At 33.1% G+C, this 24,194-nt stretch overlaps 1 protein-coding gene and 2 long non-coding RNA genes across 4 annotated transcripts; 2 read left to right on the forward strand and 1 right to left on the reverse strand.

The window, feature by feature from the left end:
* Window positions 1-1,938: 1,938 nt before the first annotated feature.
* LOC135119491 (uncharacterized) lies at window positions 1,939-2,774 on the reverse strand. Its single transcript, XR_010278242.1, has 4 exons — window positions 2,720-2,774; window positions 2,489-2,665; window positions 2,312-2,385; window positions 1,939-2,080 (listed from the first exon to the last, which is right to left on the reverse strand). It is a non-coding gene; the product is annotated as an uncharacterized LOC135119491 (long non-coding RNA).
* A 6,841-nt stretch (window positions 2,775-9,615) lies between these two features.
* LOC135119469 (dynactin subunit 5-like) lies at window positions 9,616-11,292 on the forward strand. Its single transcript, XM_064043885.1, has 7 exons — window positions 9,616-9,622; window positions 9,875-9,938; window positions 10,128-10,206; window positions 10,459-10,524; window positions 10,578-10,663; window positions 10,914-11,016; window positions 11,189-11,292. The coding sequence occupies exons 2-7, from the start codon at window positions 9,885-9,887 to the stop codon at window positions 11,290-11,292; spliced, it is 492 nt and encodes a 163-aa protein (XP_063899955.1). The 5' UTR covers window positions 9,616-9,622; window positions 9,875-9,884.
* Window positions 11,293-20,407: 9,115 nt separating this feature from the next.
* LOC135119481 (uncharacterized) lies at window positions 20,408-22,209 on the forward strand. 2 transcript variants are annotated; one of them, XR_010278236.1, is made up of 7 exons: window positions 20,408-20,597; window positions 20,656-20,947; window positions 21,005-21,077; window positions 21,125-21,198; window positions 21,382-21,472; window positions 21,624-22,010; window positions 22,075-22,209. It is a non-coding gene; the product is annotated as an uncharacterized LOC135119481 (long non-coding RNA). The 2 variants fall into 2 exon arrangements; XR_010278237.1 differs by having other exon boundaries at window positions 21,130-21,198.
* The last annotated feature ends 1,985 nt before the right edge of the window (window positions 22,210-24,194 follow it).

A 24,194-nucleotide genomic window follows, 5' to 3' on the forward strand; every position in this document is an offset into this window, starting at 1 on the left:
GAAGATGCGGAAAAACAGGCTAAAAATGAGAACGTCTTCTTGAAAAAAAAATGTCGAAGATGTGGTATATTAAATCATTAAAAGGAAAGGCAAGACGGAATCCTAACATTTTTTCTATCACAGATATAACCTGTCATCTAAGAATTAGTTATTCAATACTACCTTATACTCGACGCAGTTGGGGATCCTGGAGCAAGTTGCCATATAAACCTACTAAAGAAGTAGTTAACTTAAAAGATAACATAATATTCCCTATAGAAGGTATCTTTAATGAGATAAAAACCCCCGAATGCTTTAATGACCTCGTGAACAGGGGAAAATTATCTTTTAATGAGGAAAATGGCAATGTTATCAACCCGCCCCAACGAACTATCAGAGCTGATATTAAACCTTCAAACCAAAATAATCGCTAAAAAATAAAACGCTGGAGTATATAAGTCGCTGCGGGGATCTAGTTAAATCTAAGATGGAGTGGTACAAATTTTTTGACCACTTGGAATTGAGGTCTATTCCCCTCTCTGCTTGTGTTTGTTCATTTGTGGACCCAAGAATTTAGGTTTGCACTGATTCGTAAAGTAGCTAATAGTAGATGTTCCAGATTATGGTCTACAGGGATGAAATGTAAGAGAGCATTAATCATCTATGGGGTGATCTTTCTAGTTATCTAGTTAAAAAGGAATATTTATAACAGATTAATACCTACTGGCTCAGCCCATACTGAAGTTACCATCTCAATATCCAGAGATAGAGTTAGTATTATCTTACGATCTTAAGTATAATAACTGTTTGGGATGAATATGGGACTAGTTTAAGAGCTTTTTTAAACTAGTTTACTTCACTTTTCCCGGCTTTTGTACTTAGCTTCAAGTATGTTAATGAGTTTTTATAAATCTTTGTTTAACAGATTGGGTCAGTGGTTGGTCAACCATATTGTTTTTAATAAAATGGCTATTGAGCTTTAAGTTAAAGGTAGTTTACATTGTTTTTAATTTTTATATTTGTTAGTCACAGATTTCTCTATAAAAATACCTTTTTTAAGGCAATATTAGTTTTTCTTTAAATTTATAAGTTATATAATATACAAAGGAATACCGCTATCTTATATCAAGAACGCTTCAAAATTAGTGTCTCTCCAAGAGCAGTAAGGTATAGACTAATAGTATCTTATTAAGTTGCTATAGGGCCTGATAAATACTGAACACGACTATTAAGGCTCTTAATAACATTACAAGGAAGTAACTATATGATTAACCTGATAAGCTATTAAATTTAAAAGTACGGTGTATAAACTATTATGGACTCGAATAGCATGTGTGTAAAAAATATTATTATATAATAAAAAGATTTCATGATACGATCATACTAATAATCTTACAACAAAGTCAAAATAAGGACAAAGAACATTCCTTTGCCGAAGGAGGTAAGTTGGTTATTACCTGAATCCCTTAAAATTTACGTTAAAAAAAATAATGTGTAGCAAAATTACATATAATTATGGTTATAATTAAGCTTAAAAAGGCATCTTTTCGGCAGTTTAAGATTACTGAAAACATTACATAGAATATATTAAACTCAGAACAATAATAATTTAGTTATCGGTGAGAGCTGTAGTTGGGATAGAATAGCAAGGTAATGCTGCTTTTTTAACTTAATCAATTAGTTTATCGTTATTTAAACAAAAAATAAAACCAATATTTCCCTTGTATAAACCACAGCGTTATACTCTAGAGATAAAAAGATTACAATCCCTTCAAGGCAATAAGATGAGAAAATGAATAGTCTCCAATTAATTTTATTTCGTTATTCCATAAATTTTTACAAATAAGATCTTATTAAGGTGCTATAGGGCCTGAAAAATACTAAACGCGACTATTAAGACTTTAAATAATATTACAAGTAAATTGGTAAGCTATTAATTTTGTAAAGTACATAGTATAATTAACTATTAATTCGGATAACGTTATATACAGTAAAAAGTTACATTAATTCTAACAGGATTATAGTCTTACAAGTAAGTCAATCTGGAAAGCCAGCAAGCATTTCTTTATTGATGACGGTAAGATCGTTATTAGCTAAATCTCTTATAATATAAGTTAGTAATTATTGAAATAAAACTTAAAAAAAGTATAGCTCTAATTAAGGTTTTATAGATATACCCTTACAGTTTCTTTTTATTTTTAAAAAAATTCATTGCGGCTAAGAAAACACTTAACTTAAAAAAATTTGTTACTTTTTAAAGAATATTTAAGTCTACTGTATAGCCTTTTCTTACTAATTTAAAATTAAATATATATTTGAAGTCAAATCTTACATGAGCGTTACAACACTTGGTATTTCTCGCTTCCTTCGGTGGGAAAAGTATTAAAGTTGCACCCGTTTAAATACCTTTAAAATATGTGTAAAACAATGGCGTAAAGGTCGTTAGAACACCAAGATGTTTTATGAGTCTATACTTAATTATAGTTAAGAGTATAATTATTAATAAGACCTTATTTAGGACTTCTGGCTACAAATTATGATCAATAATACTTCTAGTCTTATGGGTTTTACGTATATATTCGTGTCAGCAATTTGTGAAGGAGGCAGGGGTACTTACAACTTTTTATGTCGGGTGTATGATCCATGACAGCGAGATTCTTGTTTTAACTTCGATACATTTACCTCCCTTGGAAAATAGAAGAGAAGGGTACGGCAAAGAGACAACCCACACACGGCATACCGACAATGGCTAACAACTTAAAAAGTAACTTTCCTCTTAAAACCTGCAGAATAAAATGTTGCCTAGATGTTGACTAGTAATATCTTTGCATTTGTATCTTATATTTCATTTAATCGCCATCTATTACTGCTTCCCTAATTTGTCAATATCAATAGGAAGACGCAAAATTTCATCCTTTTAACTTTTCTGTCTTAAAATTTTTGACTGCATCAGCCTTAAAGGGTACCTTCCCGGTAAACCCTTCTTAAATATGAAGCACAAATTTACTCTGAGGTATTAATACTAAGTCAAACAATATACTATCCAAATAATATTTTAATAACTGGTTGTATGATTAAAAAATAACTTTAAAAAATTAATTACGGGAAGCTTTTGACCTAGCAAATAACCATGAGAGTTTGATTGTAACATTCTAAATCATTAAAAATTAGCTGTTTTAAAATTTTTTCTAATCTCTAATATTATGTATTAACCACAAAATAATGCTTTTTGAGCAATTCGTAAAGTGATAATCTTTATTCTTGTCTACTTTCTTATTTAGTGAGACAGCAAGCAAAGTGGTACGTTCATAAAAATATTTTTCTTTATATTACTAGTTAGCTCACATCGCTTTAAATACCAATTGAAGAAGGAATCTATACCGTTGATTTCACTGTTACTACTTTCTGCCTACCAACAAAATGTAAACAAACAAATAGTCCTTAAATTTTAGGTGGAAAAGAGCAGTTAAGTGGCCAAATATTGGTTACTAAACCGTCACTTCAATTTGTGCAAACAATAATTAATACCCTCGTAGATAAATCTTTATAAAGTGAACTCTAAGGAAAAAGATTTCTTTTTTGATAAATGAAATCACTTGAGCGTTAGAAGGAGCTCATTATAACAAGACTGGTCAAATCTAAAAGATGCAAGCATTGCTTTTACTATAAATTAGATATCACAGTAAACTTAAGCAAATGTTAAAATAACTACCTACTGATTAACGTTGTTTATTTGTGATCTATAATTTTAGGAATATTTAAAGGTATATGACTTGGCCAATTGAATATAAGGCTTCTTTTGCACTTTTGTTGAAAAAGGGCGCACGTGGAAAACTTTGTACGTCACAATACTATATTTAGTTAATTATTTATGTAAAATGTCCAGTCTCTCTGGTCTTTGTCTTTGTGTGCAGTTATAAAATAGTTCAGTAAACTCTACTGCTTCTCTTAATATTTATTATATTGTTATAAGCGCTATAGTCAACTCGAGAGACTCTGCAATTGAGAGTCTTAACAAACACTTCCTTAAAAAAAAAAAAAATGTAATATACGTAAATTAATCGCAATATAGTTACGCACAGCACGTTTCTTGAAGTCCACTGCGATTGGATAATTAGCGTTATTAAACGCTAAAAAAGTGACGCTCATATTACTAAGGTATTATCAAGTCCTAACGAAAGTAAGCCTTTAAAAAATATATTTTGTTACTCCATTATCATGTGATTGATTTTTCATGTACTACTACAATACAGTACCGAAAAAAGGTATGGCGTAAATTCAAATTATCTTAGAATTAATTACTTTTTAAAAAATTTACACGTAGTTAATTGATTTTTTCTTATAAGAAAGCGTTTGTATATGTAAATGATTTGCCTGTTGGCTTAGATTTGGATTTGCTAATCATGTGCGCAGGTGGTATTGTGCATCAAAGTTCAGTTTATTTTCTTTTTTTACTATAAAAAAGAAGACGTTGACCTAACACTATACTTATTCATTGTACAATAAAATTCAAGAGAACAGGACGCACCAAAAACCTGCATCTTAATTTTAGTACTTTCAATATTGTAATAAATAATGGAATTTAGAGAGTGACTTAACAAATATTCTGCACTTCCTTTACATTAAAAGGGGTCGTTGGACTAATGCTCACCTGCGCAACTCTTAAAGGAGCTATGTCTTTTCCATAAAAGGTTGCTCAGGCTATCTAGAGTGATAGAATAGTCGACTGAAATACATAAACAGAACGGGCAATATGTTCAGAGTTACAAGAATATCTGAGTACATCAGCAGTAGTAATCCTAACTATAATAATGAAAATAATATAATAACTTCAGCAACTTAAAGCTTTTTAAATTTATGTGCACTTAAGAAGGGATTATAATAAGTGTCAACTTAGTTATATTAATAATAGCTATGGTTTTTTCGAAACAAATAATACTAACAAGCATTTTCTTTATAATATAAATTGCCTTAATCTTTTTTCCTTGATTGTAAGTAATCTTTTTTTTTTACTCCCAGAATAATTTGGTAATTAAGTATAATGAGAATTTAAGGGTTGTACCTTATGGTTACAGTTTCACTTGGCAAAGTGACAGTTCTGTTTCATGTAAGAGCGCTGATGGTCAATCATTTATTGAAAAAATAGCTGATATTATATACTAGCTGCATCTCCTACTAAATCTTTTTCTTATTAGACGACGGCTAAGTAAATCCATTTAAACTAACTGCACATTGGTGAGATTGATAAATTTTGCAAGTATTGTATCTTGAGCAAATAGATGCGGTCGAAAGCTCGAGAAATGCACCAAAAAGCTTGCGTAGTGAGGGGTACTAACTAGCACTATTCACTGCTTTATCTCGGCGGTAAAGGAGTAGTTTGTATTAGTGTAATTATACAGAATAGTGTTTGAGTTGTATGACTCTATGTTTGGGAGTAGAGTATCTGGACAATTTATCTTGGTTAACTGTAAAAATGCTTACTTCTCTTGTATAGAGAGACTTTGGTATGGTTCTAGGTACGAGCACTACACGTATAATGTTAGTTACTAGTATCTACTATTTTCAACCAGAACCACCCATTAGAACAGTTAGATTCTAAATATTTTCCTTCCTGTTCTTCATTAAACAGGATTATTTATGCTTCCGTAGTATACCTAAGCCGCTGCCTGATTGTTCTCTCAGAAACCTAGATTTATTGGCCTATGTAATAGATTTACTGAAGCCAGCATTTGAGGAGATAAAACAGATAAAAACTACGAAAGAATAATCTCAGGTGAGCAGAATTTAAGCTGGTATCCGTAAACACCTTTTGGCGAGATCACGCTATCTCAAGAGAGAACATAAATATGTAAAAATACTGTGAAGTATAAAATGTGCAATATAACCCTAAGAGAATAAAATGAAATTATTATGAAAATACATTATCAATAGTAGTAAAGTAAAAATTCATAATAAAATATACAAATAAACTAAAATGAAAAATGCAATAAATGATTAAAATAATAACTACTAAAATAATTCCTAAAAGGATTATATAAAAAAGATTATAAATCGCAAGTAAGCATTATTTTCATTGCTCAAATTAGTTACTTTTAGGCATTGGACCAATTGAATAGCAGAGAACTATAGAAAGACAAATACACAACACCACCAGTTTCAATCTAGTGTATGAACAGTAGGTTGTAGCGCTAGTATATCGTCATCAAGAGCACCAGACGATCGACAATCGGCGCCCCTACATGATATAGTATTGTAGGCCTCGATCCAAGATGCTTTCTGTCTAGTTGTAACTGGTTCTGAATTTTATGTACTTGAATAGCACCATGCTAATAATACTTTAAACAATGTATATTTGATTAATTTATCCTAAAGGGGTCAATTTCTTTTATGGAAATCTATAGCACTAGACAATTATCAAAAATCCAAGCCAAATAGCTTTTTGATGCTTTTTTCAAACCCACTTTTCACCTAAAAAATCGGTTTACATTAATAATTCTTTAGCCAGCATTTTTTCGATAAACTTGGTATCGGATAAAATTTTATTAACTCCGATCTCTGGGTGAGGACCAAAAATTTATTAGGAAACATTCAACTTCCTCAGAAGAGCTTTTCTTTTATTTGTCTATTTTATTATTATTGCCATTATTATTATTTATTAATTTAATTTTAAACTCTTTTTTCTTTACTATTTATATTTTTTTCTCTTAAATTCTTCCTTCCCTAGATCTCACTTCTACTTGCAGCGAACAACAAGAACTTATCGCCACTTTGTGGGCCGCTAACATAGAATTTAAAAAGGAGCTAGAAGTTTTAAAAACAAGTATGGCAGTTTGAAATAGAAAAAAAAAGTTATGAAAAATTTATTAAAAGACGAAAAGAACCTATTGAGGTAAATAATAACACAGTTACTACCAATTTTAATCCCAGTACCGCTCTTCAAACTTTGGAAAGCTCGGAAACGGTTAATATAGATATATTAGAGGATAGCGAATTGTTGGATGTGGTCATAGACAATACCAATAATAATGCAAATTCTAACAAGAAAGATAACCACAATTATATAGTAAGGAAACTAATTTAAAAACTGGTAAACGCTTTAATTATAAAAATAGCAATAATAGGTGTGTTAGCAAGGGTAGTACTAATAATAAAGATTTTAATGAAACCGGTAATAGTAATATTACCAGTGATAATAATAGCAATAATATAGTGATAAGACATTACACCAAACCATAGTGGTACTAGTATTAATAACTTTAATAATATTAAGGTACAACTAAAGTTAAGACCCACCTGTTATCATACGCAACAGGGACGACTGAAGAATACTTTCTTATTTAATTAAGATAAACTCCTTCGAATTCTCAGGAGCAACGAACTAGAAGTATGGAATTAGGATTTATAGGCCTAGTGAGTAAAACTACAGACGTTTAAGTTCTCTTTTAGCTTCAGAAAACTTTGAGTACTACACTTCTCGCCTCCTTTTCTACAAAGAATTTAAGGTTGTTTTACGTCTTATCCTTATTGAAATGAAATTAGAGGAAGTTAAACGGAATTGTGAAATCAAGGCTTCCACCCCACTGAAGTTATTAAAATAAGAAAACATGATCAAATCAACACTCCTATGCCCTCGTATTAGTAAAAGTACCAAAGAACGAAAGTACTATTTTAAAGTCAAAAACTTTGGTTATATTTATGTTTCAGTAGAACCTTTAAAAAAAAGGGGAGAGTTGGTAGAGTTGGTCGATGTTTTGGATGGCATTTATTTGGGCGTACCGATAAATTCCGCATTTCCCAATCCAAGTGTGTCAAATGCGCAGAAACCACATTCCAGATTCCTGCCCTAAACTTATAGAACATCTCGATGTATTTATTGTTAAACAAATAGTCAACTCTTTAACTGTAGCGTTAAGTATTTAAATATTAAAATTTTTAGTGATTAATTTTTTTAAACTTAGTAAAAACTATTTCTCTACCCGCCTTAACTTTCTTGCTGTTCAGTTTTAAATAAATATAAGGTTTGTTTATAAATTTCGTAGTCATACTCTGCTGTGCTCTTCAGAAAGAAATTTGTTAGCTTTATATTGACATACTGTCATTTAGTAACTAAGCAAAAAGTTTAATTTATTAATAAAAATGAATTGGAAACGTAATAATTAAGAAATAACCATTAATTTATGAAAATTTTATGTATAAAAGTATAAATATAAAACAATATATACTAAAGCTATTAAATAATTTTCATCATACTAGAATTTTTTTTTCCAGGCCTCTTATGGCGCCTATTGTTGAGCCCGTACATCCTCTTGATCTTTTCACTAACATTCGGTATAATATTACTACTCTGCAGTAATAATTGAAGTTTACACGTGGACTCACAAGCGTTGCAAATGTGCCAAAATTCATTTTAAACCACAATAAATTATGTAAATCTAATCATTCTCTGAAATGTTAGTTTCCATACGGAGGTTAAATTATAGCGTGTATACTTTCAAACAAGCATTTATAAGTTTAACCAATGTTTGGAGAAATAATAGTTGCGTCTATTTCAAAGTAGATTATCATAATAATTATATGAATTGAAGCTGACCGCTGAATGACACTATCTGCAATTTTGGAAACATAAATTTTTCCTAATCAGTACTTTACAACAATTTTTTTAAGTTTATAATAGAAACATCGATAATGAAAGGAATTACAAGCTACCAAAATTAAACAATAAATTCCTCACCAAAGTAATAAATATGTAGCGAGCAGACGATACGGGGACCTAAAACTTAATATGCGCAATAACCATTAACACTCTCCGTTTAAATAAAGTTTCTAAATTTGTTTAAAATATTTAGTAAAACTAGTTAACTTAGTATTTTCTTGTCCTCTATACTACCAAGCTAATTAACAACTTAAGCTATAACGTCCTCTAGACGTTTAGTCTTCGTGCTAGCCCTCGAAAATGCGCTCGAGCCTCCCATGTGTTTCACTAAAAAGTATATATATACCATACATATTGTAGCAATAGATTACCACGGTATCTAGTAAACAATTTATGCTTACTCTCAATAATACAAATTTTAAATTTGTAAGGTGATTAAATTTTAAACACATCCAAACTGGGTCTGAACCAAGAGATACTGAGTTAAAACCTGTTGAGTATGAAGAGGGCTGTCAGCTCCAACTTTTCTGGGTACTACTAGATTTGATTTAAGAGTTATACTAAACTATCTGCCTCCGTATAGTATAAAGTATTCGCATCTACCAAACTTGTTTTAAAATAATTCCATGTGACTGTCCCGAAGAAATTGGAGGGAGGGTTAAAAATATATGCACTGAGGATTTTTTTTAGTTATTAAAATTAAAAAAAAAATTACTAAGATTTCAGAAAATTTTATTAGAAGTAAAAATTTTGCTAAATTGTTTTAGATTATAGAAGAGCATATGTAATAACAACTCCAACGTTACTAAACATAAAGGTTACTCAAAAGATTTGTAGTCTTGGGAGCTCCTCTTGAAAACGGTTTAGAAGGTGTAACCATCAGCACCACACTACACTGTATGCAGCACCTACACAGCTGCAAGAATAGATCCTACAATGAAGGCGTAAAGCCTATATCGCTGTGGTCGCGGCGATAGCTTAGGATGCTGCGTACGTCCCGCACCATTTACGAGTCATAAAATTGTTGTATTATAACTTCTAGTAATTTAAGTTACCACAATATTTTTTTATTTTACGCCTAAGTTAAAAAAAAAAAGTTTAGAAAGTTTTTTATATTATACAATTTAGCAAATAGGCATTGAAGTAGGGCTCTTAATAAATGTATTCAAAGGAACTTTTTATCGAAACTGTAATTTTTTTTTTAATATTAAATACTCCCATAACATTTATTCATTTTAAAAGGCTACGGGCAATGTTGTCAGCCGTAAATCTATTCTGTGTGGTAGCCAGAACATCATCGTTGCAGGTAAGGTTTGTACAGAGCACATACTACATAAAGTTTTTGATGTTATTAAGAAATGCTTTTCAAAATAAATATTTAGGCACTATATTTATAAGCTAATTTTAGTTTTTTATTTTATAACTTTACTTTTTGTGAGGTTTTCAGGTTATAAATTAACTTTTATTTTTTTTTTCAAATTTATTAATAATTTAGGGGATTATCAGCGAGGATAGCATATTAAGAGGGGACCTTTCTAGCATTAAAATTGGCAGATATTGTAGGATTGGACAAGGTTGCCTTCTTTAATTTTTATTAACATTCAATATACCCATTGCGAATTAAAAAGTTATTTGTTATTTAATTTCTAGTTTTTTTAAAAACAAAAAACGGCTCATATTTTTGCAACATTTTAGTTTTGCTTTACAAGGTTCTTACCAAACAAACCTAATTTTGATTTTCTTTAGTAGTTTTCTACATTTATTAATATAGTTTTACTATAAAAAAAATAGAAAAGAGTTAGTAGTAATTGTTAACTATATAAAAGGGACCGTTATTAGGCCTCCATACAAGCGCTTTAAAAAGGGCGTTGCTTTTAGTCCCCTGGTTATCGGTATTTTTATTATAATAAAACGGGCAATAATACGAGGGCACCGAACATTTCAGGGGACTTTGTTACTATCGAAGACGGTTGTGTTATTCAGGCCTCCTTTATTGGTTCGTACGTGAAAATCGGAAGGAACTGCATAGTAGTACACATTTAGTATTTATACTCACTTTTAAATTATTTTGTTAATTTTCTTAACTACTGTACTTTCTATTTACTGCGTTGCTAATAAGATTTTTATTTAGTAAACAAAGTCTTCTGTGAGCTTTAGTGGCTGGCAATAGTTTTCTTAGCATTGGTTTACTAGTTATACTTTGTTTTTTTTGTTCTCTTTCAAGCCTGTAGAGTTTTTCTTTTTGTTTATTTTAATGCTCAATTTTTAAATTCGTTTAAAGGGCCAAAGATGTGTACTTAAAGATTGTTGTGAACTTAAAGATGACACTACTCTTCCTTCTGATTCTGTAGTACCTCCTTTTACCTTGTACGGTGGATCTCCAGGTTTCAGTTATTATGTATTCACTAATAAATCGTTTCATAGTAATTTTTGTTTATCTCCCAATTATTATTACTTTGTTTACCCTCGAAAGTTATACATTAATAGTGATAGTGCAACATTCTAAAGAAGTGTTAGCATTTAACTAAAGTGAACTTCATATGTAACTTTATAAAGGAATACAAAAAGGTAACTTGACCGGAGCCACTGAAGAATTAAGAAAAGAAGAGTCGAGATCGTTTTATCTTCTTTTTACTAAACGCCAAGAGTTAATAAAATAACTTAAGGGATATATCATACATATGTTATTGCTTTCTATGATATAGTTAACTGTCTTACGTAAAACCTGTTTACCTTTCTTTTAAACATAAACTATTTTTTTATTTTTATTTTTAAAGTTTTTATTATTAGTTTGACTAACCTTCCAAGTCTTTTAATTAATAACTAGATTTTCTCTAAGTGTAAGTATTAGTCTTATTTTACCAGAAGGTCGAGCTGCTAGCTAACAAGTTTACTATAATAAACAATTTTATTAGCAAGCCCCTAATACATTTATAAATGTAACTGTAAAACGCCCATTTAAGGATATAAGTTGCTGCTCGTAGCAGGTCAAGTTAGCCGTAACACACGACTTAGAAACCAACTGCGAGTGACTAGTCTTCGACAATTCTTCAAGCCGTCGACCACAATGCTACGCACTTTACTAGTGTTATTACCTTGTAACTTGCTTATTTGCAATGAACGTCCCACTTTTTCCAACTGTCTTTTGTAGCGGGAAGGGCTAGTTTTTGTACGTTACTACCCTTTTTTGGGGGTACGAAAACTTCATAATTCCAGATAAATACGTAGATTAAGCTTCTTTATAGAAGCTTTAAGTAAATAACAGGGTTTCTTAAAGTATAAGGTGCCTCTTCTGCGTTAAGACATTATAATGAAATTTTAAATGGTTCATAATACTGCAAAATATCTTACTTAGGCCAAACAGTTTAATAAAATATAACCTGGTAAGAAGGAAAACCGCTACAAGAGCGTAAGCAAGCAACAGAAACTGATCAATTTATTTTTAACAAACGGTATTTTTCGGTGTTCGCTAAGATCAAGAGAATCTACGAGCTTTTAACAGGGTGATAGCGCACGTGTGTTATTTGAAGAGGGCCTATAATACTACTTAATAATATTTGAAATTAAGAAAGGGGGTATAATCATCCACGTGGGGGGAACCGGGAGGGGGATCGTGGTTTCCTGTAACGAGCGCAAGACCTGCGTCATACAATGTGTCTCGAACAAATAATTCGTTTAATGAGCTAAAAATTTATCATAGCGCTCCACAGTAATACAACGGAAATATATAGAAAAGCGTTACCATTTTCAAGTCACGACGCAAAGGAACACTCCGGCCACACTCTGAGGTTCCTGTAATAATTCTCAGCAGTCGATTTAAAGGCGCTAATATCTAGTTGACTACCATAGGACCAAGTCATGGTTCCCCAATAATTTACTAATAAAGCTTAAGTTTTTTTGTACAATAACAAAGAACTTTATTAACACAAGAGGGGATAAAATTTTATTCGCTTTGCTATTAAGGTAGTTAAAGTAATATTGCAAGAAAAATGGCTTAATCCAAACAACCAAGTGTAGGGCTTCCGTGTGCCAGGGCGCTACCTGAAAGCAAAGCGTCATAATGCTTTGGTATTAATCCTTTTCTTTGATACAAATATAGCGGTGCTCTTAAGGGAGTTAGTTGTTATTCCCATTGATCAAACCATGTCTCAAGCGCAGAAACGTAAGTTTGCACATGTTTTAAAGTTATATAACAAAATTTGGAGCAGGTGTAAACAACCGTACTTAATTCGCAAACTGTGACAAAAAAGAGGAGGTGATTTTAGTTCTGGGTATGTCCGACTTGCATAAAGCAACTAAGATGAGAAATAGCAGCGAGCCTTGGGGGACGCCCATAGCTAGTTTTTCCCACTCTGACTAAAAAGTTCTTTTACGCGGAAAAGACTTAAGCTATATAGTAAAACTGGTATCTTCAGGATTAATAGTTTCATTATAAGCCCAGCGTACCACATTTACTTATTTGTTATGGAGCACTTACGTGACGAGTTTGGAAACCTCTTCGAAATCCAAACTGAATCACTGGTATACAACAAGTTTTCTCCACAAACTTTGTAATCGTCCAAGTATTATAGCCTCAGCTATTATGCTAATACATGATGAAAGACATAGGGTAGTAGTCTTTATAGGATTTAGAGGGAGAGGCTTTAATTTTTTATAAAGCACATGACTGCTCCGTTTTCCATCTTTTTGGAAATGTACAGGACTTAAAAGAACAATTATTAAGTGAAATTAAAGCCTTTATTATTGCCTCAGTAAAGTTTTTAAGCATGCCATTGGTTCCGCCGTTTGGACCTGGCGGTTTTTCAGTACGCAGAAAGTTTAAAGTTGATATTCCTTCTTTCTTTTTTTTTTTCGAGATATTCGCAAGTTATATTACGAGGATTGTGGTTGTAATTAGCGCCACTTTCTTTTGTAGGAGCTACATCTCTTGTGATCAGGAAGTAACTGAAAACACCTCGCACAAAAAAAATTGGCTTTATCTTACTCATCATTGGTATAATCGGTCTCTGTCTCAAAAGGCGAAGGATAGGGTTTTCTTGGGATTTCTAATTTGATTTTACAAATTAGAGGGGTGGGGGCGGGGTTTCTCTACTTTTCAAGCTCGGCATGTTTCGGTTACCAAATTTCATTGCGCTACTTGAGGCATTTTTTTTTTGACTTTTGCCAAGTTTGTCAAGAATTCCTCCAACATCAAGGTCACGTAATATGTATTAGCCGCCATTTTACTTCCTCAGTTTTATAAGTGCTTCAATCGTAGTCCATAGTGGGCCACCACATTATTTATGATACCTGATGGAGTCAACGTAAATAAACTGTTCTGTAGTGCCCCATCAATCACTTTATCAACTTTACTCTGGTCCATCGTTTAAAATTGTCTCTAGGTTTAAATTTTTTCGTGAAAATTCTATGACACTTTAATGAATAATTGGTTATATTGATTTCTTATAAATTTGTATAAATTCAGAATAAGATATAATGTAGTTTGTATTAATTAGAGGAATTACTTTCTTACTTGTCTTTATCGCTTTTTAAAGTTTAAGTATCGATTAAAACGATTTGGGCGTAACATCCTTCGTGCAAAAATGCTCCGACCTTAATAAGAAATTTCCTTGGCCACTCCATTATAGGGTGTATTTTAAAGCGTTTGAGTGACTATAAAGGTAGCTTATTTAAAGACCTATATTAAAAAAAGCGTAAACATTCAGAGGATAGAAAATATGTATATTTGCCTTTAAGGTCAAGGCAAGCCTTATACTGAGTTCACTCGTGATTGTAGTGACAGTACGGCCACAATATCCCGGATCAAAGCTCAATATGATCCAAGAGTTGCCCTTGCAATGAAACTGGGCTTTCAAAGACCTTGGAAAACAAGAATATAGCTCGACTTGTACGACAAGTGACATTGAGCGCCATAGAATTTGCACAGAAAGCTTCAAAAACAGAAATAAAATTAGATAAACCAGTTTCAAGATCCACCATATCGAGAGCATTGTATTCTGCTGGTCTTAATGTGAAAAAAGTTAATCAAACCCGTTTTGACAGACCGTCCCATCGACTTATTTAAGTTTTCGAAAAAGTATGTAATGTAAATTTTTCTATATCTGACTGGGAAAAGTAATTTCTCGGACGGGACCCTATATCATGGAGGATGGATCATAATTTAGTCCTGTATTACATCTAAGGGAGTCAAGGCTATTGTGTAATAGGTGACAGGGAGCATCACCGTGGTCAAATTGCTTCAACTAAACAGTACTATATACTAGCAACTAACTCAGACTAGGATACTAGCACAATACTAGCACTGTTACTACTACATATTTTGTCCGGAAGTATATACTATACATGACCTTATTAGCTTTCAATATTAGGCATCTAGGTATTATGCAAATAATATTACTTACGTATCACTTAGGATTTGAAAGAGGTTAACTGAAGCTTTCGTTCGCAACTATTTACTAAAGCCAACGTGTTCGCTCACTTATTGATATAGGCACGATCTTTTTCGTGTGCGAGTGTCCAAAACTTACCGAAAGCGCGAAGCTAACGGTTGAACCATCCCACTTGGATGTCAACATAGTGTAGCTGCCAATCGTGGACAATGGGCCCCGAACAGGTTATCTTCAGTTACAGCAAAGTTAAGGAGGCGAAATAGCAACCTCGAGAATGGATCTACATTTCTAAACTCTTTATACGCGTTTTCAGAGTCCTTAATTAACGAAAAAAAAAGTACTTTTACTAGTCATGTATGTGAAGTTGTAAACTGTAGGAAACTGATGGTATCGAACCAACTTAACCTTGTAAAAGGTTAATATTTTCCTTCAACTTAGTTCCATTATCTTCCAACCTCAGGTGCTTCTAAGGTTCCCTGTTACGACTTCTTCAGATCTATTAGCCAAGATTGAGTTTGATCCTTTTTCTTGACTGTTAAGCTCAAAGTGGCGACAATGAGCCATTGTAGAGGTTGACATCCATCAAGACGTTTCAATTCTTGTTTACTTTATATGCCTACTTCAAAAGCTTATTGCAAAGATTTATTCGATACAAAAGTTTATATTTGTCTTATATTCGAGTTTCACATCTTTAGCTCAATTAACTAAGGCCATGATAACTTTTTTGAGTCTACTTTTGTAAGTAGTCTGTTGAGGAAGTTTGTTACGACGAAGCACAAATTTTTTTTTAACAGCCATGCACATTTTATTAAACTAATTGATAAGGTGACACGCGTGCCGTCAAATTAAAAGGCTTTAGTGAAAGAACTCCTCTAGAAGTTGTTTTTTCCACTCTACGTTGCCATAATACCTGTTTGTAGACAGATTGAGGAATTAGTACATCCATCTATCAGCTTTGAAGGCTAGGCTTATATTATCTAAGCGTCTTAAAATATGTTTGGTACTTTAGCTTACGGAGTTCCTAATATTTTGATGGAATTTCATTTCTCAATTCAACCGTTTTAGTCCGTTTAACACTATTTTGAGAAATAAATTGAGCTCTCAATAACCCCGACTGCTGGCATCGGTGTTAGTTCAGCCTGATAATCAATTGATAAATAACTGCTTGTATTAAAATCCCTTTTAACATGGTCAGACTTTAGTCTATGGTCAATATTTAACTGCAGCTGCTACATTTATGGCCTTTGTTTCAATGGCATCACAATTCTTTCACCTTGAAGCGGAATACTAGTTATAGGCCGAACCATCAGATCTTTTACCTGATTAGAACCTTTTAAGAAGCTATTACTCGTTTCTTCACCTTCCTACTGTTATGTAAGAAAATTAGCATGCATGATCAAAAGGGTTAGCTTAATTCCAGTAGCAAAAGTCCACGCTTATTTGCACGTTTCTTACATTTGTATCGACCATGTTTGAACTAGTTTCCTCAAATTAGAAGTTTGATGTTTTACCACATAAACTACAATACTTAGCTCTTGAAGATATGAACTACATTTTATTACTATCATTAGAGTATTTTACCAATAAATTAAGAGCCTATGCTCCAAATTGAGTCGATATAACTAGATTAAAAACCAAAAGATTACTTCTAGCTGAATCGATAACTAGTTTCGACCAGTTGTAAGTCAGTTGTTTCACCTTGGAAAGAAGTGTACTTAAGTAGAACGAAACTAACTAACTAGCACCTGGAAATGCGGCTAACTAACTTGTTCTACTAATTTAGAACGGAAAAAAAGGTAAAAAAATTATTTAAAAATTTACTCTTTTATACTTCCCTAACCCGACGGGGCGGCGTTGTCGTCCATGCTAGCTTGGATGCTAAGAAAGTTCCGCCGGATGGCCCCGTTCGAATGACTCTCCCAGCCGCCTCTGGTAAATCCGAGACTGACATGCAAAATTGTTTTTATAATCTCTCAACTTTACAAGATTATATCTTTTCAGATATAAAACCAATTTAAGATCACGTATTAACAAAATGTAGCTAAACTTAAAAAAATAATATATAAATTTTCAAGTAATCCAATATGTTGTTGAAAAGTTATTCTATATTTAATAAAAGAATGCTAAGCATGGAAACAATCTTTAACGACAATATATCTCCCTATGAAATTAGAGGGCTAGACACCTCAAAATAATATTGTAAGGCATTAGGAAGTGATCTGAAGAGAGAGATCCACTAGCTTGACCAAGTTTTAAGTTCATTCGTAATTTTAACTTAAATTGTGCCTCGTCTTATTAGTATTTGAGCTCCTCTGCTAGTATCCGATTGCTGTTCTGAGGCAGTTTGTAATTGGTAGTGGTATTTCGTCAAAAAACGGGGGCCAATTACACAACCTGGAAATCTTAATGCAAGGCATTTATGAAAGGAATAGCGGAGCGCCGTCATGAAGAGTAGCAGCTTATTTTGTGTCACTTGAAAAGAAGAGGTCACTGCCTGAGAGTCGTAGGGTCCAGGCAGCAGACATAAATGTGATAATTAGTCGTACTCCATACAAGCGTCGCATATTATGCAGGACATCGCATTAACCTTCGTGGCGGCCGAATATATGTGTGGCCGCTACGAGAGCTTATATCAATCACCCCAAGTATACCATTTGTGAGCAACCAATGATTACCCTCCCTTAAAAGTTCAGCAACGGTGGTGCAATGTGCTTTATGATAAAAAGGGTTTTGTTTTTTTCCGCATTCATAGTAATATCCCATTGACAACATCAGTTGGAGACGTTAATGAATAGTACTACATATGCTGGCCCATTAAGGAAGGCGACTTTAACGAGGATTAAAGTGCCGTATTCGCCGTATATATAAGGCCCTCCGATTGTGGGATTGTCGGACTGTGACGCGTCGTAGGATAGAAGAGATCCTTACGGGATACTTGCAGTTTAATTAGTTTAAGGATGAGTGCGCATTGCCTTAAGATGCGTTAAAATGGGTCCCTTTAGGATTTGGTCACGTTTAAAATTAGTAGGGGGGAGGGGGGGGGGGGGGGGGGGGGGGGTTATGGCACGCAAACTGCGAAAAAAGCCCTTCTGCGAAACTTGGTCGAACGCTTTTTTGATGACAAAAAGGACGGAGCCTGTCACCTTCTTAAAACTGAAGGCAGGAGACATCTATTCCGTCAGGCGCAGGAGCTGTTGCGTTTTGGAAATCTCTTGTCGATATCTAAATTAAAACTCTGGCAGGGTATGATTCCCTTCAGTAAACACTCTTGAGCGGGACGGTTTCAGTTACTCTGCCAACGGCTGACAAGAGACTAATAGAATTTTATTTGCTAGGAGGAGAGGCTGATCGCGGTGTCTTCGAGAGCATCAAACCAGTAGTCGTCCTCAGCGCAACGAAAAAAAATGAAGTTCACCGTCGAGTTTGCGAGGCAGCATGGATGATTCATCGTCCCATTAAAATTTGCTTTAATATCACATTAATGAATGATATATCGTGGGAGCCGGATGCCTTCGGTATTAGTAGAGCTTTAATAATTTCCTTAATTTCACAATGTTGATTGACTCAAGCTACTCTTCAGCATTAGGGAGGAAGTGCGACTATAAAAGCACTTCATCTGCAACTAACGAAACAAGTGGTTTATAAAGAGCAGCGAGGTACCAGTAAAAAGTGTCGCTTTGTCTGCGTTATTTTCTGTTACGAAGTCGCCGTCTTTTAGAATAGGTAGTGTAACTGCCAGATGGAGACGCGTCATCATTAGTTTCTAGGATAGGGCCCAACTTTGACTCAAATAGTAGTAATGCGCAGGTGTAGTCACCTACGTCTAACAGAATATCTCCGCCTTTACCGCTCCTATCGAAGCGGTCCTGGGTGTACTTTAAGAGTAGCAAAACTTGAACGAGACACTGGAAAAAGAGGAGTCTCGAGAGCAATTTCTACACTTCATGTTTTTTGCGTAAAACGACATCTGGGTTCCAGGACCGAATCTGCATATGGCGGAGGCTTATGGCCTCCAACTAAAGTTGCAAACGATTATAAGTCCCCTAACTGTCACAAACACTGTTGACGGGCTTGTCATCAAAGTGTTTATTGCGGTTGCCGAGAAGTCGTCTTCGTGGGCAAGCAAGCGACGTACGATATTATCGGAGTTACATTAAAAGGAGTGGATTCTAAGTGTTTGCAGCGCCGTTTAATAGGAGGTCGAAGGTGTTGACAGGTAATATTTGCCGTCATAAAATAGTTGACAGTATATAATTGGCCGCATTTTTGCGTGCTTTTGTGCACTGCATATTTAGCGCATCGAGGGGCCGGAAGACAGAAACTTGTACTTTGTCGAAGACCTGGTCCAAAGCGGTTTTTCTTTCGAAACTCCTTTGCTTTAGCTTAAGGATGGTAACCGTCTTCAAAGCCAACAGCTGTTGTCAATTACACCTCAGTATATGCACCAATATCTTACAAAAGGTCGCTTCTGCACCCCTATTGAAAGTATGCTTTGTTCGCATCCGGGCCATAGGGGAGGATGTAATGCCTTGCGTGCGCAAGCCTTTCTCGATGACCGGGATGTAGAGATCTCAATAAATCCCAGCATGGACAAACATCTTTTTTCCAGGTGATTAATAGGTTTAATATAGACTCGCTTCATGAAGCATACGCGAGGTGGGGGCGCTGCATTCACTTACTTTTCAGAAAATATCTTTTTACTTTCTTTAATATAAATATATGTGCAAAAAAAAATATAAAAATTTATGAACTTTTCAAAGTAAAGATTTCGCACCAAATAGCTGTATTTGGATGAGAAATAACTTTACATTTCTAAGTTTTTACTCGAGAGTACGTTAGCTTCCAATGGTTCCCAATGTTATGGAGTATTTTATCCCTTTGTGTTTTTAAGTGTAAAATGCATTCTGTTAGATAATCTGTAATTTGATAAATTTTAAGATAGTTTATGTGCCAAGAAGTGCCTCAAACCACTTTACCATCTAACTAACAAGCTCATGATGCTACATAGTAACATAGCAAAAGCTCTCTAAACCCAATCCTAACTCAATCCTAACCCAAAAAAAAACCCTAAACCGTAAACTTGTAAAGTATTTATTAATTCATTTCACTTTGTGAAAACTATAAATAGTTATTTAATATAAAATGTGCCTATAATGAAGGGCAAAAATTATTAATATATGACCGATCAAAAGAATTCTACAGTATAAATTCTGCTTGATGTTGTTGTATTGCTAGTGGTCTCCCTAGTCACTCTGGTTGGCAGGCGTGAGTCAGTAAACTGGTTCCGCTTTCTGGCTAGCATCCTTAGCACCGACAGTCACACCACTCGAGTTACACTAGTTTTTATTAAATTGTGTGAACTGGTGAAAATCTCTTCCGCATAAACACTGCACGCTTTCTCCACTAATGTTAAGTTTTTTTTGATAATAAACAAGTGTGCAACAACTAAAGTAACCGTCTAGAAAGTGTTTTCTACCAAAAAAAGTTTAAATAGATGAAAGGCATTTTGTACATCAAAACGGCTTACAATTAACCAAACTTAAAAACTTGATTACAGGCGTCGGGAGCGAGCTCTAGTATTTTTGACTTTTCCATAAAGTTTCTTTTAAAATTATAAATATTCTTCACTTGCAGGTAAATTTATAGTGCTATGGCACCAGTTAAGTCCTCGAAAATTATAGGAACTGGAGGAACTTAAAATAACGTTAAAGCTAGAAGATCAGTAGATGCACCGTTAGCAATGAAGTTAACTTTATTATAGTCGAGATATCTGTAGACGTGCATATATAACAAGATAAAAAAATCTTAATCTGAAACTCTCTGCGCACTACTACAATTATTTTACTTCACTTGTTTAAGGCAATTTTACAAACTTTACATTTCTTCCAAGGAGACAAGTCCCTGAAACAAGTCGCCCTCGATGGCAGTAAGTTGGTTGTTTGTTAAGACTCTGTTTAGACCAAGAACAGTTTTTCTTATAAAGGCGTGAGGGAAGTAAAGTTTACGAGCTAAAGTCTTGGACTGAGCTTATTGTTACAGTAAACTAACACGTATCGGTAACTATTTATTACAATCTTTGCAGTTTGACAAGGCCTCTGAACAGAGAAGAATCCAAGGAAGAAATCCGATTAGAGGGGAGAGCCCTAAAAGTACACGCAGAAACTCCTAAAGAAAGAGGTTTTTTTCTATTCTTCTAAAAGCTCACTGCTAATAAATTTAGTATATATTACCTTTTGTTTATTTTTTAACATTATATTAATATTTTATAATTACTATATACCATTGTTATTGTTTTATAGATTTATTACTATTATTTATATGTTTGGGCATTACAAAATAATTTTTTTAAAAATTTACAAGTAATCCGGAGCAAGAAGACATGAAAAAAACTCGGAGCAATCGAGTTTATCTTATTTTCTTCAATTCTTTTAAGCAAACAATATTTTAAATGGTAAGGAATAATTTAAACAGTTAATGGTTAAGGTACCTAAATTTTTTTTACCGACTTGAAAATAATACTTCTATTTTAATAAATTTACACTTCTAACTTTTTTACTTTTAAAACTACCAGTATAATAAGTAATAACTTTTTACTTATTTAGGAAAAAATTGGTTGAAACTACCCGTCCTTGTATAGGAGTACCTGCCTTAACCCCAAGGAAAAAGAGATGTGAAGTCCAGAAGGGTTAAATGATTTTTGTCAGCAACTTTTTTATCTTAATTATTACTACATAAACGACTGCACCGGGGGGGGGAGATTGAAAGGCCACCAACTAAGGGGCCCATTTTTACTACCGGTGCCCGTTATAAACATTGTACTTTATGCATAAATATGTCCACGTGGAGGCAGAGAGCGCATTAGTACCGGCTTTACCTTACGTAAATATTGTTGCATAACAGCATACACGTGCCAGGGATAGGCCTACTGATTATAAAAGTCTCTTTGCGCTTTGCTTCTTTGATGTGGTAAAGTCAGTATTCTCTAAAAGGTAAACCATAAAGATTGTGTACCACAGTACGCCTATTTTTACGAAAACGTACTATATACAAAAGCGATAACTCTAACTTCACATAAGGGAAAAGCTGTTAAAAGATAAATAAAAACGTTAATAACTTACAAGATAAGTAGTTTTGTGAGTTTTTCGAAAGGAGAATTAACTAAAGCAGTCAGTTTGTGTTCACTCAAATCTCTGTAGACGGAAACAAAAAAAAGCAAAATTAAATTTATAAAGATAAATAACCAAAATTAAAGCTAAAAACACTCGTTCGTTAGTTCTTCTTTAATAAATTATAGATAGCACGACTTTAACTAGAAATCAAGAGAGGATTTACTTTAAACTGCTTTAAAAAGGCATTCTTACAACTTATTGCAACTATACGAGCTTGTTAGTTCATTGTTATTCAATTAAAATTTACTTTACTATGAAAAGAATAATAGAGTTAAGAAAGGAAAAAGATCTAAAGTTAATATCCAATTAAATATTTATAAAAAAAATACATAGCGAAAAAAATCAGAACGTCGCTGTTAGCTCCGAAGAAAGTTTATTAGGATCCGAAAACCTTTGCAACTTACAGCGCAAAAGTTTTCTGCAAAGTAAATAATACAGTAAATTATTGCTATCTCGGAATTAAGGTAAATAATAATATTACAGGAATTTCATCTAATCCCGCATTAAGCTAGCCAAAGTTGGATACTCAAAAGATGTGTTTTTACTCGCTTAATTTAAAAAAATTACAAGCATAATATTGCTACTGCTTAATTATTATCACAAAAAAGTTGTTATGCTGTGAGTAAAATGGAAACCCACAGCCCGATGGTGGTAAATTTCCTGTTTAAGTCTTATTCATCTTCAAACTTTATCCTCACACGACCGGAAAATATCAGGAAGGTTTAAAAGCTCTGTAACTGAACTCGGGTATTTCTTTTAAATATATTAAAATATTAACCTAAAGGAAAGTGTATACATAAAAGAACGCAATTTTTTCTTAGTTTTACTTCTTATCTATTTATAGGTGGAAGAGATAATAACTAATTAATAGCTATATGTTATAGGTATAACCCATCATAATTTAGAAAAGTCATCTTACAAAATAAGGTATTCGATTTTTGTTGACAGAGATCCTCTGACAAAACTAAGATAAGGCAACTATAAGATAACACAAGAGCGAAGCCAACCATACTAACTGTAAAAGTCAATGACTAAAGTAACTAAATTAATCTGCTTTAATACTACTGATGTTTTTGTGGTGTACGCTTTTGAGACATCAAAAAAATCTTTAACCATGACCAGGAAAAATTGTTTTTTTTTTTGGGTGTCTTTAAATTTTAGGATAAGTAAAGTTTCTCTAATAGAAACATTATTTTCTTGCTAAAAAAAAATTATTATTGATATTATATAAATTTAGTTGAAAGGTGTCCTGTTGATCTTGTAAATATTATTATCATAAACTGTTTTTTTGGAACCTATGAAATTGCTAATAGGCTGAAAGGCGTTAAAGATATCTTTGTTACAACGCTTGGTCCGAGATGAGCAATAATTTTACTTTAACGGGATTCAATAGTAGACACCTACGAGACCAAGTACCGGATTCGATATTTTTTCTCTAGTTTTCTTGCTTTCTCTATAAGGTTCAATTCCCGAGTCTAGTTTTTTTAATTTTGCCTTCCCGGTTGGATGTTATTTGTCCTTACAAAATTTTACAATCTTCCGTGATCGTGACTAAAATTATTCTGTTTATTTCATAGTAAAAAATTAGCTTTTTAGTCAAACAAGAACTATTAATTAGTTTATTATAATTTTGTTAATAAATTCTTATTACACAGTTGTTTTTATTTTTGGCGGAAAATATTAACTACAATCAATAAGGAATAAAATTTTCATGCTTAACTAAAGCCAAAGGAAGAGGAAGTTGAAACTTCAAGTCTAATACTTCTAGTAATTTTTGAAAATAAGAATTAGGAAGAAATGAGATTAAAAGGGTCATAACAATTGCTTTCCCTAATATTCAAGAATTATGGATGCAGGCGCGCTCTAAATCTTTGTATTTTTTTTTATTTAGTCCATAAACCAATGTGGACTATATTACGGCGCATATAAAATCTTAATATAGTTCAATGAAAATTTTTACTTTTAACTTCTTGTCGCCTTATTTAACGTTAGCATGCGTTATAT

The sequence above is a fragment of the Zophobas morio genome, unplaced genomic scaffold (assembly GCF_036711695.1).
Source record: "Zophobas morio isolate AGI-343-1 ecotype UQ-CSIRO unplaced genomic scaffold, CSIRO_AGI_Zmor_V1 ptg000266l, whole genome shotgun sequence".
NCBI classification, from domain to species: domain Eukaryota; kingdom Metazoa; phylum Arthropoda; class Insecta; order Coleoptera; family Tenebrionidae; genus Zophobas; species Zophobas morio.